Source organism: Pristiophorus japonicus, chromosome 18 (assembly GCF_044704955.1).
Source record: "Pristiophorus japonicus isolate sPriJap1 chromosome 18, sPriJap1.hap1, whole genome shotgun sequence".
Classification (NCBI taxonomy): Eukaryota; Metazoa; Chordata; class Chondrichthyes; family Pristiophoridae; genus Pristiophorus; species Pristiophorus japonicus.
In genome coordinates, this window is record NC_091994.1 from 81,229,719 (window position 1) to 81,242,526 (window position 12,808).

A 12,808-nucleotide genomic window follows, 5' to 3' on the forward strand; every position below is an offset into this window, starting at 1 on the left:
CCATGATCTTATTGAATGGTGGAGCAGGCAGTGTCCTGAGGTGACTTTTCTCCTTGAAGAATCTGATTTGTCTGTAGAGATTTAATTGCAGTCAAAAAATGGTGATGATGTCAACCTCATCAATCTAACATCCTTCCCTCCATGCACCTCTCCCAGATCCTGCCTGTAGGATTGTCCTCTCTCTCTCTCTCCAGGGCTCCTGTGGAAATGTACTTCTAATGTTTACCCAGGTTGAAATACTCTTAACCGAAAAGACAATGCTAACTTTTAGATGGTGAAGTTCCGCTAATTAAATTTACACACACAAAAATTGCATTCAAGCAATGGCTCAATAATTGTAGAAAAAGGCTGATGCTATCCTGTTTCACATTGAGAAGAATTTTATAATGTTCAACATATGGGACTGTTCATGTCCACCACATGTGAGCTAGTCTGGAGATCCATTGGTTACTTGGCTGGAGGACAGGAAGTGCTCAGTGTTGAAAGTTGCTCAGCAATGTGTTTTGAATTTGTTTCGTGCTTCCCACCAACAACAAATGTTTCCTGTTTTCCATCCCTGTGCACCATGGGGAAAGTTGGCTTTCTTGAGTGGGTATGAGCAGTCGGCACAGAAATGGTACAGTACCACTGGCTGTTTCCCCTTGCCTTTGAATGGGTTATGGTGGGCATGTGAATTATTTCATAACCTGTAAAAATGCTCAGTGGTAACATTTAGATTTTGTACATTCAAATTTGCATTATCTAGAGAAAACATGTAGCTTGTCCAAATAATATTTGTGGCGTCTTTAATCTAGAAAAGCTTTCCACGGCACTTCAGAGGTGTACGGAAAATGACATTGAGCCAAGGAATTATGAGGGGGGGGAACCAAAAGCTTGGTCAGAGATGGGTTTTAAACAGGATCTTGAAGTTGGAGATGGAGGTGCAAAGGTGAAAGGGTTCGGGAGGGATTTCCAGAGTCTGGGGCCTAGGTGACTGAAGACCTAGTCGCCAATGTGTATTGGAGACCAGAGTCTGAAGAATGGAGTTCGGGGGCAGGAGTTGTAGTGCTGGAGGAGGCTACACTGATGAAGAGGGGCGAGCCTGTGGTGGGATTTAAATGCGAGCATGGGAATTCTAAATTTGATTGGGGGGGTGGAAATCAGGGATCCGTGTTGGTCCATAAGGGCGAATGTGACTTGATGTAGGATGGGTTATTGGCGGCAGAGCATTGGATGAGCTACAGTTTAAGGTGGGCGGGGGATAGCGGGTGATGACAATGCTATGGAGGTTTGTGGTGGGGACCAAAGAGACAGCTTTGGTCTTGATATTTAGCTGGAGGAAATTACTGCTCATTCAAGAAGACATGTTGGGCAAGCAGTGTGGTGGCACAAGCAGGTGGAGGGAAGTAAGTGATGCATTGCTGGTCATGTGCATAGTTTTGCTTGGTGTTTCCAAGAGGCACTGTGTACATGAGGAGGGGGCCACGGATGGATCGTTATGAGGGATTCCTGAGGTGACTGTGCAAGAATGGGCAGAGAGGCCATCGGTACGATTAAATAGATAAAAGTTGAACCAAGCAAGGGTTGGATCCAGACAGCTGAACAATGGAGGGAGGCATTGAAGAAGTACTCTAGATGTCCTGAGAGATATGATATAAACACACATTCTTTCTCTTTTATGATGGTTGGGTGGAGAACTGGTGGTTAACCTATCTGCCGTAAGTGGTGGCAGCAGTTGAGGTGACTAAAAGTATTGCACGAGAATTTTCTTTCACATCAAAGTGTGTGAGGTGAAGTGTGCTTCCTTTTAATAAGCCTAGTGATAAATGGAATTCACTTAATGAATGCTGCAAAATGGTCTAGAATTGAGTTTTAGTTTTAACTTACTCCGGGAGTCCTTTTGCTGTGAGGGCTGGTTATTTGCTGAGTGTTTTAAAGTCAGAGTATTAACGACACTTTCTCTCTGTTCAGGTACTTGTTGACCGACATCCAATCAGATTTTTTGTACATAAAAGGCCTCATGTGGACTTCTTTCTAGAAGTGGTGAGTTAGCTGGAAACATATTATGAATTTTAAATTCCTAACCCACTTTGAAAAAAAAATTGCATTAATGTGGAACGGAATTTTATTATCAGTTTTGAGCGCAGCCATCAAAAACATTTTGTTGCACTGATCTGTAACTTGTGTGTCTGACAAAGTGAAGAGAATGAATGAAAATGGTGGTGCGTTTTTTTTTTTAGCCCATCCAACTTTTTTTGTTTCCAAGACACCGAGATGCTTCGATATGATTCTGTGGACACTGAGACATGCTGGAATATTGGTCCATGGATGCTGACTTGTGCAGGGTTTTGGTTCCAAGGGGAACATCAAAGTGACTTAAAGCTTGGAATATGATTCAGTGCCCACTGGTTCCTTCTAGTGCTTCACCCAGTTGGCCATTCATCGAGTATGAGGCTATTCGACTGCAAGGGGCATCAACATCCAGTTTGATCCTCTCCCAGTCTCCAGGCACTTTCCCTCGGAATCCCCGGATAGCAATTGGGAGCGGGAGCTGTGAATGATTTGAATAGGTCCCCCGTTCTGTTCCAACCTTCAAGGCCAGTCAGAGTAGCTCACTGAGATCAGCTCTCAGCCCAAACTCGGGATTGAATCTGTGACCTTCATGGTCTATATGGCCCTATGCCACAAGAAACGGATTCTGTGATGAAGTAAACTGTTGGGGGATTCATAAGTTCATCAGAATTGGGAGTAGGCCATTTGGCCTCGAGCCTGCTCCCCCATTCAATAAGATCATGGCTGATTTCTACCTCCACTGTCCCCATATCCCATGATTCCCTTAATATTCAAGAATCTATCAATCTCTGTCTTGAATATACACTCAACCCTCTGGTAGAGAATTCCAAAGATTCATCACCTTGAGTGAAGAAGCTTCTCCTCATCTCAGACCTAAATGGCTGACCTAAATTCTGAGACTGACCCCTGGCTCTAGACTCCCTAGCCAGAGGAAACATCTTCCCTGCATCTACCCTGACTAGCCCTATAAGAATTTTGTATGTTTCGTCCCTTCAAGCAGCAGGATGGCCAGTGTGTTTTTTTTAAACTGTATTTTAGGGTATAGTTATTCTGTAGTTTTGCATCCACAAAAGCCAAAATAATTTGTCTGCTTTTAATACGTTTACAGCTTACTGGCTGATAACACTTCTGTGAAGCACCCTGGGACGTTTTAATACATTCTAGGTGCTCTATAAATGTAAGTTGTTGGGAGTGGATGCGGTAAGATTACGGGCTAGACTTTCGGCATATATCCGCCCATTTATTGCCCATATAACCGCTGAGATTCTGTTTACCGCCCATATTTGATTATAAATGGAAACTAACTCCTAATTATTGCTCACTTATCGCCGGCGAAACTTTCGGCATATGATTACCGTCGGGAATGAGCTGAACCGCCCACCCATAGTTTTTTAATAAAATCTGATTTCACTCGTGTACCACCCAGAAGACTGTTTATACTGGAAACTAACGCGCAAATATCGCCCAGATTATCGCCGAGCGCTACTTTCAGCATCTTGCCCATATACCGCCCAAAAAGACGCTCAAGAAAAGCTGCACTCACCTGACCATAACCCAGCGGTATGGACGGCATTTTGTAAATCGGAGGACTTTTCCTAAAAGGCTGCTTCAAGTTAATGGGAGTGATTTTAAGGGCGTTTTAAATTCTTGACAATCATTTAATCACATTGGTGAATTTTGAGTTTATATTGTATTTGTAGAGGACAATTTAATCATTTTGAAGACCGATTAGGGCATTTATAGTAATGGGGCCTGTAATTTTTCAGCCAGTATTGATGACTACAGCATACTCGCATGCTGCAGAATAGAGATGGTTCATTGGGTACATAATGCTCTTCAAAGAGGGTGGCAGACTGCTGAGGAGACCACCTTACAGGGATAAGCAATCATACCTGGACTGGTTACTGCGGTACTTTCCTTCTATGCATCAGGCTCCTTTCATGCCTCAGCTGATGACATTTGCTGCATCTCTCAGCACTCCACACATTGCTGTATTCGACAGGTGACTGAAGCCCTTTACGGTCGTAGGATGGACTTTATAAACTTCCCTATGACCAGGGAGGCATAGCATGAGAGGGCTTTGGGGTTCTCGAATAGCAAACTTCCCCAAGATACAGGGTGCAATAAACTGTATGCACATCGCCCTGCGAGTACCTTTTTTAGAGGATGCAGAGGTTTACCGTAACCAAAAGGGATTACACTCCCTGAATGTGCAACTTGTTGTCAACCACAAGCAAATAATCATGGCAGTAAATGCAAATTTTCCATGTAGCATCCATGATGCATATATCTTGTGTGAGAGCACTGTCTCTGACCTGTTTGAGTCAGCCACAAGGTCACGGTTCGATGCTGGGGGATAAAGGGTATGGCCTTGCCAGCTGGCTCATGACACCCCTGCGAAAGACTCCGACAGAAGCTGAGATGCGCTACAATGAAAGCCATATAGCCACACGCAATATCGTCAAACAGTTGAGTGCTGAAGCAGTGCTTCAGATGCCTGGACCACTTGGGAGGCAACCTACAAGAACACCCTGAGCAGGTCGCTGAGTTCATTGTGGTGTGCTGCATGTTGCATAACTTGGCTATCAAGAGGGGACAAGCCAGTCCACCTCAGGAGAGGGGGGAGGACGAGGACCTCTGGTGGGGGTGGGGGGGGGGGAAGAAACAATCAGCCTGGCGATGAACTCATGCCTCCCCCCAAAACATTGGAAAAGCCCCGTGGTAGTTACGTAGCTGCAAGAAGTGAAATTAAGTTGATGACAGTTATAGTTGCATTACGTTACATCCTTGTCTGGCCATTGTTCGCAGCCATTGTTCGCACCCATTGTATTGATGTTTAACCTTTCTGTTATTATAAGACGCTACACAACAATTGTAAGTTAAATAAAAATCTTTAATAATTTAACCCTTTTTTAAAGTGTTAAATTATTAAAGATTTTTAAACACTTTATATAAAAACATTTTTTAAAACAAATGTACATTAAATAAATAATTGAATATAAACACCCATCTCCTCACCACACCCAACAGTCAACAAATTTTTGATAATTTTTCAATAACAATTAAAATATAACTGGGGTAAAAGGAAAACTTCTCTTCCTCGGGGCAGACTACCTGCTCGTCTTTCACCCTCCGTATAACGGCCACGGGATCAAACAAATTAAACCTTCAGTTTAGCCGGCTTTATTTCGAGCAAATGCAAGGGAAAGTACACTCGTGGAACCTTCAAAATACAAGAGGTTTCAAGTATAATTCATACAGGTTTTGGAGAGGAGCTACCCTCCTACAAAATCATCGATGGGTCTATTGCTATCAACGGAGTTACATTGATTTTTTGTCTCATCAGACTGGCTGAGTGGTACATGCAATTGTCCATCTCCGATTATATGTTAATTTTGTTCTGTGATTTGCACTTTGCCATAGTCTAAATGACGCCTGAAGTAACTGTTCCAAAATACTGCCTTTCTTATCTCTTCCTTCGAGACTTCTAATCAAAATTGTAACTGCTGACTTCTGTTTTGTTGTGTTACTAAGGTTAAGGATGAATTACCCATAAAGTTTTAATTTATTAAGTGTGCTATACCTTCATAAGCAAGTGTTACATACAATAGGTAATTATAATCCTACCATCACTGATTCCTCAGACCGTCCTAATACTGATGAGTTCACTACCCATCAGCATTGTGTTGTGACCACCTATCTGTCTGCTCTTTGCCTGCTACAACTGTATATCCCTTTTGCATAACAGGACACAAACACCCCCACCCAACAGTCAATAAATGTTTAATAACTCCAACAATAACCTCGCCAACAATCAACAACTTAACAAGAATAAGACCCCACCCACCTGCGGCCATATTTTCCTCTTCCTCCACCTGGCCCCCGGTCTTAAACGCCCCCCCCCTTTCCCACTCCCCCTTCTACCTGCATTAACACCAAGCCGGGGTGGGGAGGGCGGGGGAGGTGGGTGGTGGTGGCAGCCACAACTTGGGAAGCTGGAGAAGACTTTTCCAAATAAACAGAGTCGAAGCAACTGCTTCCTCCTGACTTGCATCTGTCGGCATAGGTGATACGGCACCTCGGGGCGCAGTGCCATATCCCGAGACCACTGTCTGCCGCATGGCATCGACTGAATCAGCCATTGCCGCAACCACCTGCGCCATGCCCTCCGAAATACGCGCAGAGTGCGGCAATGTTACCGGTCAGTCCACCTATCACCTGGAGGAGCTCTCGACCAATGTCAACACTCGCCCTCGATAGTGAGACTATGTCCAGGTTGACTGTTGCGCATGCCTACCTCGCCGAACTAACCTCCGTGGGGTCGGCGTAGGTGCTGGACCACTGAGTACCCTGCTGCAAGACACTTGGTGCTGCTACTTCATCCGTTGATGAGGACGTGGCCGCAGGTATATTAGACCCTTGAGTTGAGGCCTCAACCTGCCCTTGGGTTGAGGCACATCATCCTCCTCAGTTGTCTCTTCTGTGGTTAGCACAACCTGTACCAGAAGAGGTGATGCTCCAGGGGCCTCCAAGTTCCTGCGTTGCGCCTGGGGAGCTAGAAAACATAATTGAGGTTAGAAGAGGAGGCGCCAGGGTGAGATGAGAATGGTTACACTGCACAGGCATATGTACGAGGAGCAACACTACTGCAATAAATATCACCGCCAGACATCACATATAATTAACATGAGTATAGAAGCTGCATGGCATTACAATGGCATTTCATGATCAATAGTTACATAGCATTACATCATTCATATATTGTACTCAAATGGCATTAAATTACCAATGGTTTATACATTACACTCAATGGCATCAGCACCACCACGGGTGGCCGAATGATTGAGCACCGACAAGTGCTGAGGCCCGCTCCTCTAGGTCTGTTAATTGATGTAGATCAGCAGGCCCTCCTCTTGGACTCGGCGTGATTCTTCGATATCATCTTCTGCAAAGGTGACGAGCATGGCATAAGCTAATTGTCTAGGTACTATTACAGAACACAGATATTATAATCCACAATTCGTCATCGCCCATGCTATTCCTCGTTAAGGTTATATGCTAATACGCTTTGTATGCAATTGATGCATGGTTATAACCTCTACGTTCAGAGAAGATCGTGGTTAGGAACTAATGTGTGACACCAAGATTACTCAGCTTAATTACAATCCGGCAGATTTACATTTTAATTAATGAGTCGGTGCATCGTTAGTTATAAATTTAATAATTTAATACTTACTCTTGCAGACCCAACCAGGTCGTTCCAGCACTTGCGGCATTGGTTTGGCTCGCGAACATCGTGGGCCGCCGATGAAACAACTTCGGCGATCTCCGCCCAGATTCTTTGGTATATGCGGGGCAGAGGGGTTTCCCACGACCGTCCCGGGTTAATTGGCCCCACCGAGTTTCCACCTAGTGGACAAAGGGCTGGCTGCGTTTGCCTCATCTGAAAAGCGTTTAGCTCTCCTTCCACCAACCTCCGCCAAATCAATCTCTTCCTCACCCACATCTGCCACCTTGCCAACATCACTCACTCCCGACTCCTCGTAATCCATCTCCATTTTTTTTCATTAAGAATCCGGTTTTTCTTTTTGCTAGCCTCAACACAGTCTTCCTGTTCAGCTCTAAAGACAAAATGCAGTGTCACTCTCCCTTCCCTTTGCCTTCTGAGCATGCACAGATGACCCCTGACCTGAATCGTGGGAAAAGTTAATTGCCTGAAAAAAAAACCATGCATGCGCAGAACGGCCGTTGCAATGGACGCCAGCCTTGCACAACTGAACTACATTGCTATCGCCCATTTCACATCGCTATGGATATTGCCCAAATTAAAAAGGCGAAACTAGCAATTTTTAAAAAATGGGCGATATTCCGCCGATCCTGAGAAATAAAACCACCACTAACACCGGAAATATCACCCATTTTTGGGCGATAGTGATAAAGTCTAGTCCTATAATTGAGTTGAATTTTGCAGCCGTGGAATATAAACTAGGAGACGCTGGCTGCAAATGAATGCTGTGCCTGTGATCTGATGTGCAGTTCTCAGCAAGCTCCTTTTGAGTCGCGATGATTTTCCTGTACTCCATGTTATACTTCCACTTCTGCATCTCTGCTCATTAGCTGCTGTTTGACACTTTGCTCATAGTAAGTGCTTTATTTGTAATAATTGGCTTCTTCTGAGTAATCCAGTTACTGACAGTCTTGAGACAAACGTTGACTGGAAGTATTGTACTGGTGCAGCAGTAGAAGCGATGCTGAGGCGCGTTGCGGGGGGCCTGAGGGAAGCTTTAATCTCACAATATGTTTCACTTTCTGCCATTATATAAATAAATGAGGGTTTTTATTTAAAATAAAGTGTGCCGTATTCCACGATAATACACAGCTGTGACTGTTTTTGCCAGGCCAGCCGGTGGTACGAGTTGGTGATTTTCACTGCTAGTATGGAGATCTATGGTGCAGCTGTAGCAGACAAACTAGACAACAAGAAGAAAATATTAAACCGACGATACTACAGACAGGTACGGAACCGCAGATCCTCCATAACCAGCGCAGAGTGTAATGAGATGTCTGAAACATTGTCTCGTGAGTGAAGTTTGATATAATTTCTCTATCGTTCTCCCCCCCCCCCCCCCTCTGTCTCTTCCCCCCCCCCCCCCCCTCTGTCTCTTCCCCCCCCCCCCCTCTGTCTCTTCCCCCCCCCCCTCTGTCTCTTCCCCCCCCCCTCTGTCTCTTCCCCCCCCCCTCTGTCTCTTCCCCCCCCCCCTCTGTCTCTTCCCCCCCCCCTCTGTCTCTTCCCCCCCCCTCTGTCTCTTCCCCCCCCCTCTGTCTCTTCCCCCCCCCTCTGTCTCTTCCCCCCCCCTCTGTCTCTTCCCCCCCCCTCTGTCTCTTCCCCCCCCCTCTGTCTCTTCCCCCCCCCTCTGTCTCTTCCCCCCCCCTCTGTCTCTTCCCCCCCCCTCTGTCTCTTCCCCCCCCCCTCTGTCTCTTCCCCCCCCCCTCTGTCTCTTCCCCCCCCCCCCTCTGTCTCTTCCCCCCCCCCCCTCTGTCTCTTCCCCCCCCCCCTCTGTCTCTTCCCCCCCCCCTCTGTCTCTTCCCCCCCCCCCTCTGTCTCTTCCCCCCCCCCCTCTGTCTCTTCCCCCCCCCCCCTCTGTCTCTTCCCCCCCCCCCCTCTGTCTCTTCCCCCCCCTCCCTCTGTCTCTTCCCCCCCCTCTCTGTCTCTTCCCCCCCCTCTCTGTCTCTTCCCCCCCCTCTCTGTCTCTTCCCCCCCCTCTCTGTCTCTTCCCCCCCCCTCTCTGTCTCTTCCCCCCCCCCCTCTCTGTCTCTTCCCCCCCCCCCCTCTCTGTCTCTTCCCCCCCCCCTCTCTGTCTCTTCCCCCCCCCCTCTCTGTCTCTTCCCCCCCCCCTCTCTGTCTCTTCCCCCCCCCCTCTCTGTCTCTTCCCCCCCCCCTCTCTGTCTCTTCCCCCCCCCCCTCTCTGTCTCTTCCCCCCCCCCTCTCTGTCTCTTCCCCCCCCCCCTCTCTGTCTCTTCCCCCCCCCCCTCTCTGTCTCTTCCCCCCCCCTCTCTGTCTCTTCCCCCCCCCCTCTCTGTCTCTTCCCCCCCCCCTCTCTGTCTCTTCCCCCCCCCCCTCTCTGTCTCTTCCCCCCCCCCCCTCTCTGTCTCTTCCCCCCCCCCTCTCTGTCTCTTCCCCCCCCCCTCTCTGTCTCTTCCCCCCCCCTCTCTGTCTCTTCCCCCCCCCTCTCTGTCTCTTCCCCCCCCCCCTCTCTGTCTCTTCCCCCCCCCCCCTCTCTGTCTCTTCCCCCCCCCCTCTCTGTCTCTTCCCCCCCCCCCTCTCTGTCTCTTCCCCCCCCCCCTCTCTGTCTCTTCCCCCCCCCCTCTCTGTCTCTTCCCCCCCCCCCCTCTCTGTCTCTTCCCCCCCCCCCCTCTCTGTCTCTTCCCCCCCCCCTCTCTGTCTCTTCCCCCCCCCCTCTCTGTCTCTTCCCCCCCCCCTCTCTGTCTCTTCCCCCCCCCCCTCTCTGTCTCTTCCCCCCCCCCCTCTCTGTCTCTTCCCCCCCCCCCTCTCTGTCTCTTCCCCCCCCCCCCTCTCTGTCTCTTCCCCCCCCCCTCTCTCTGTCTCTTCCCCCCCCCCCTCTCTGTCTCTTCCCCCCCCTCTCTGTCTCTCCCCCCCCTCTCTGTCTCCCCCCCCCCTCTCTGTCTCCCCCCCCCTCTCTGTCTCCCCCCCCCTCTCTGTCTCCCCCCCCCTCTCTGTCTCCCCCCCCCCTCTCTGTCTCCCCCCCCCCTCTCTGTCTCCCCCCCCCCTCTCTGTCTCCCCCCCCCTCTCTGTCTCCCCCCCCCTCTCTGTCTCCCCCCCCCCTCTCTGTCTCCCCCCCCCTCTCTGTCTCCCCCCCCCTCTCTGTCTCCCCCCCCCTCTCTGTCTCCCCCCCCCTCTCTGTCTCCCCCCCCTCTCTGTCTCCCCCCCCCTCTCTGTCTCCCCCCCCCTCTCTGTCTCCCCCCCCCTCTCTGTCTCCCCCCCCTCTGTCTCCCCCCCCCCCCCCCCTCTCTGTCTCCCCCCCCCTCTCTGTCTCCCCCCCCCTCTCTGTCTCCCCCCCCCTCTCTGTCTCCCCCCCCCTCTCTGTCTCCCCCCCCCTCTCTGTCTCCCCCCCCCTCTCTGTCTCCCCCCCCCTCTCTGTCTCCCCCCCCCTCTCTGTCTCCCCCCCCCTCTCTGTCTCCCCCCCCCTCTCTGTCTCCCCCCCCTCTCTGTCTCCCCCCCCCTCTCTGTCTCCCCCCCCTCTCTGTCTCCCCCCCCCTCTCTGTCTCCCCCCCCCTCTCTGTCTCCCCCCCCCTCTCTGTCTCCCCCCCCCTCTCTGTCTCCCCCCCCTCTCTGTCTCCCCCCCCCTCTCTGTCTCCCCCCCCCTCTCTGTCTCCCCCCCCCTCTCTGTCTCCCCCCCCCTCTCTGTCTCCCCCCCCCTCTCTGTCTCCCCCCCCCTCTCTGTCTCCCCCCCCCTCTCTGTCTCCCCCCCCCTCTCTGTCTCCCCCCCCCTCTCTGTCTCCCCCCCCCTCTCTGTCTCCCCCCCCCTCTCTGTCTCCCCCCCCCTCTCTGTCTCCCCCCCCCTCTCTGTCTCCCCCCCCCTCTCTGTCTCCCCCCCCCTCTCTGTCTCCCCCCCCCTCTCTGTCTCCCCCCCCCTCTCTGTCTCCCCCCCCCTCTCTGTCTCCCCCCCCTCTCTGTCTCCCCCCCCCTCTCTGTCTCCCCCCCCCTCTCTGTCTCCCCCCCCCTCTCTGTCTCCCCCCCCCTCTCTGTCTCCCCCCCTCTCTGTCTCCCCCCCCTCTCTGTCTCCCCCCCCCTCTCTGTCTCCCCCCCCTCTCTGTCTCCCCCCCCCTCTCTGTCTCCCCCCCCCTCTCTGTCTCCCCCCCCCTCTCTGTCTCCCCCCCCCTCTCTGTCTCCCCCCCCCTCTCTGTCTCCCCCCCCCTCTCTGTCTCCCCCCCCCTCTCTGTCTCCCCCCCCTCTCTGTCTCCCCCCCCCTCTCTGTCTCCCCCCCCCTCTCTGTCTCCCCCCCCCCTCTCTGTCTCCCCCCCCCCTCTCTGTCTCCCCCCCCTCTCTGTCTCCCCCCCCTCTCTGTCTCCCCCCCCCTCTCTGTCTCCCCCCCCCTCTCTGTCTCCCCCCCCCTCTCTGTCTCCCCCCCCCTCTCTGTCTCCCCCCCCTCTCTGTCTCCCCCCCCTCTCTGTCTCCCCCCCCCTCTCTGTCTCCCCCCCCCTCTCTGTCTCCCCCCCCCTCTCTGTCTCCCCCCCCCTCTCTGTCTCCCCCCCCCTCTCTGTCTCCCCCCCCTCTCTGTCTCCCCCCCCCTCTCTGTCTCCCCCCCCCTCTCTGTCTCCCCCCCCTCTCTGTCTCCCCCCCCCTCTCTGTCTCCCCCCCCCTCTCTGTCTCCCCCCCCCTCTCTGTCTCCCCCCCCCTCTCTGTCTCCCCCCCCCTCTCTGTCTCCCCCCCCCTCTCTGTCTCCCCCCCCCTCTCTGTCTCCCCCCCCCTCTCTGTCTCCCCCCCCCTCTCTGTCTCCCCCCCCTCTCTGTCTCCCCCCCCCTCTCTGTCTCCCCCCCCTCTCTGTCTCCCCCCCCCCTCTCTGTCTCTCCCCCCCTCTCTGTCTCCCCCCCCCTCTCTGTCTCTCCCCCCCCCTCTCTGTCTCTCCCCCCCTCTCTGTCTCTCCCCCCCCTCTCTGTCTCCCCCCCCCCTCTCTGTCTCCCCCCCCCTCTCTGTCTCCCCCCCCCCTCTCTGTCTCCCCCCCCCTCTCTGTCTCCCCCCCCCTCTCTGTCTCCCCCCCCCTCTCTGTCTCCCCCCCCCCTCTCTGTCTCCCCCCCCCCTCTCTGTCTCCCCCCCCCCTCTCTGTCTCCCCCCCCCTCTCTGTCTCCCCCCCCCCTCTCTGTCTCCCCCCCCCTCTCTGTCTCCCCCCCCCCTCTCTGTCTCTTTCCCCCCCCCCCCCCCCCCCTCCCTGTCTCTTCCATAAACTGGGGATCAGCTGCCTTTTCTTTGTTTTTATTTAAAAAAAAGTTTCTTAACTCTTATTTTGTTCCATGCATTGAAAAAAAAAAGTCAGGTTACAGTATGTGTTCAGCTTTTGCTCCTGCTGTGCTGAAAACACAACCATGATCCAGACAGTGGATAAACATAATGTTGTCAGGAAAGCTTCTTACTCACCTCTTTGCATTAGACTTTCTCCCCCTGATGGAAAGGGAGCACCACTGGCTGTGGAGGGGATATTTCAACCCCCCGCCCCCCTGGCCACTCTCATCTATTTCC

General features: G+C 52.3%; 1 protein-coding gene across 3 annotated transcripts in view; it reads left to right on the top strand.

The window, feature by feature from the left end:
- The window catches only part of LOC139228792 (CTD nuclear envelope phosphatase 1-like), a 48,232-nt gene that overhangs the window by 22,396 nt on the left and 13,028 nt on the right, over nucleotides 1-12,808 (top strand). For all 3 annotated transcript variants that reach the window (XM_070860166.1, XM_070860168.1, XM_070860167.1), the window contains exons 4-5: nucleotides 1,951-2,022; nucleotides 8,451-8,567. In XM_070860166.1, the coding sequence (XP_070716267.1) occupies nucleotides 1,951-2,022; nucleotides 8,451-8,567 (189 nt within the window). The remainder of the gene's footprint in view (nucleotides 1-1,950; nucleotides 2,023-8,450; nucleotides 8,568-12,808) is intronic.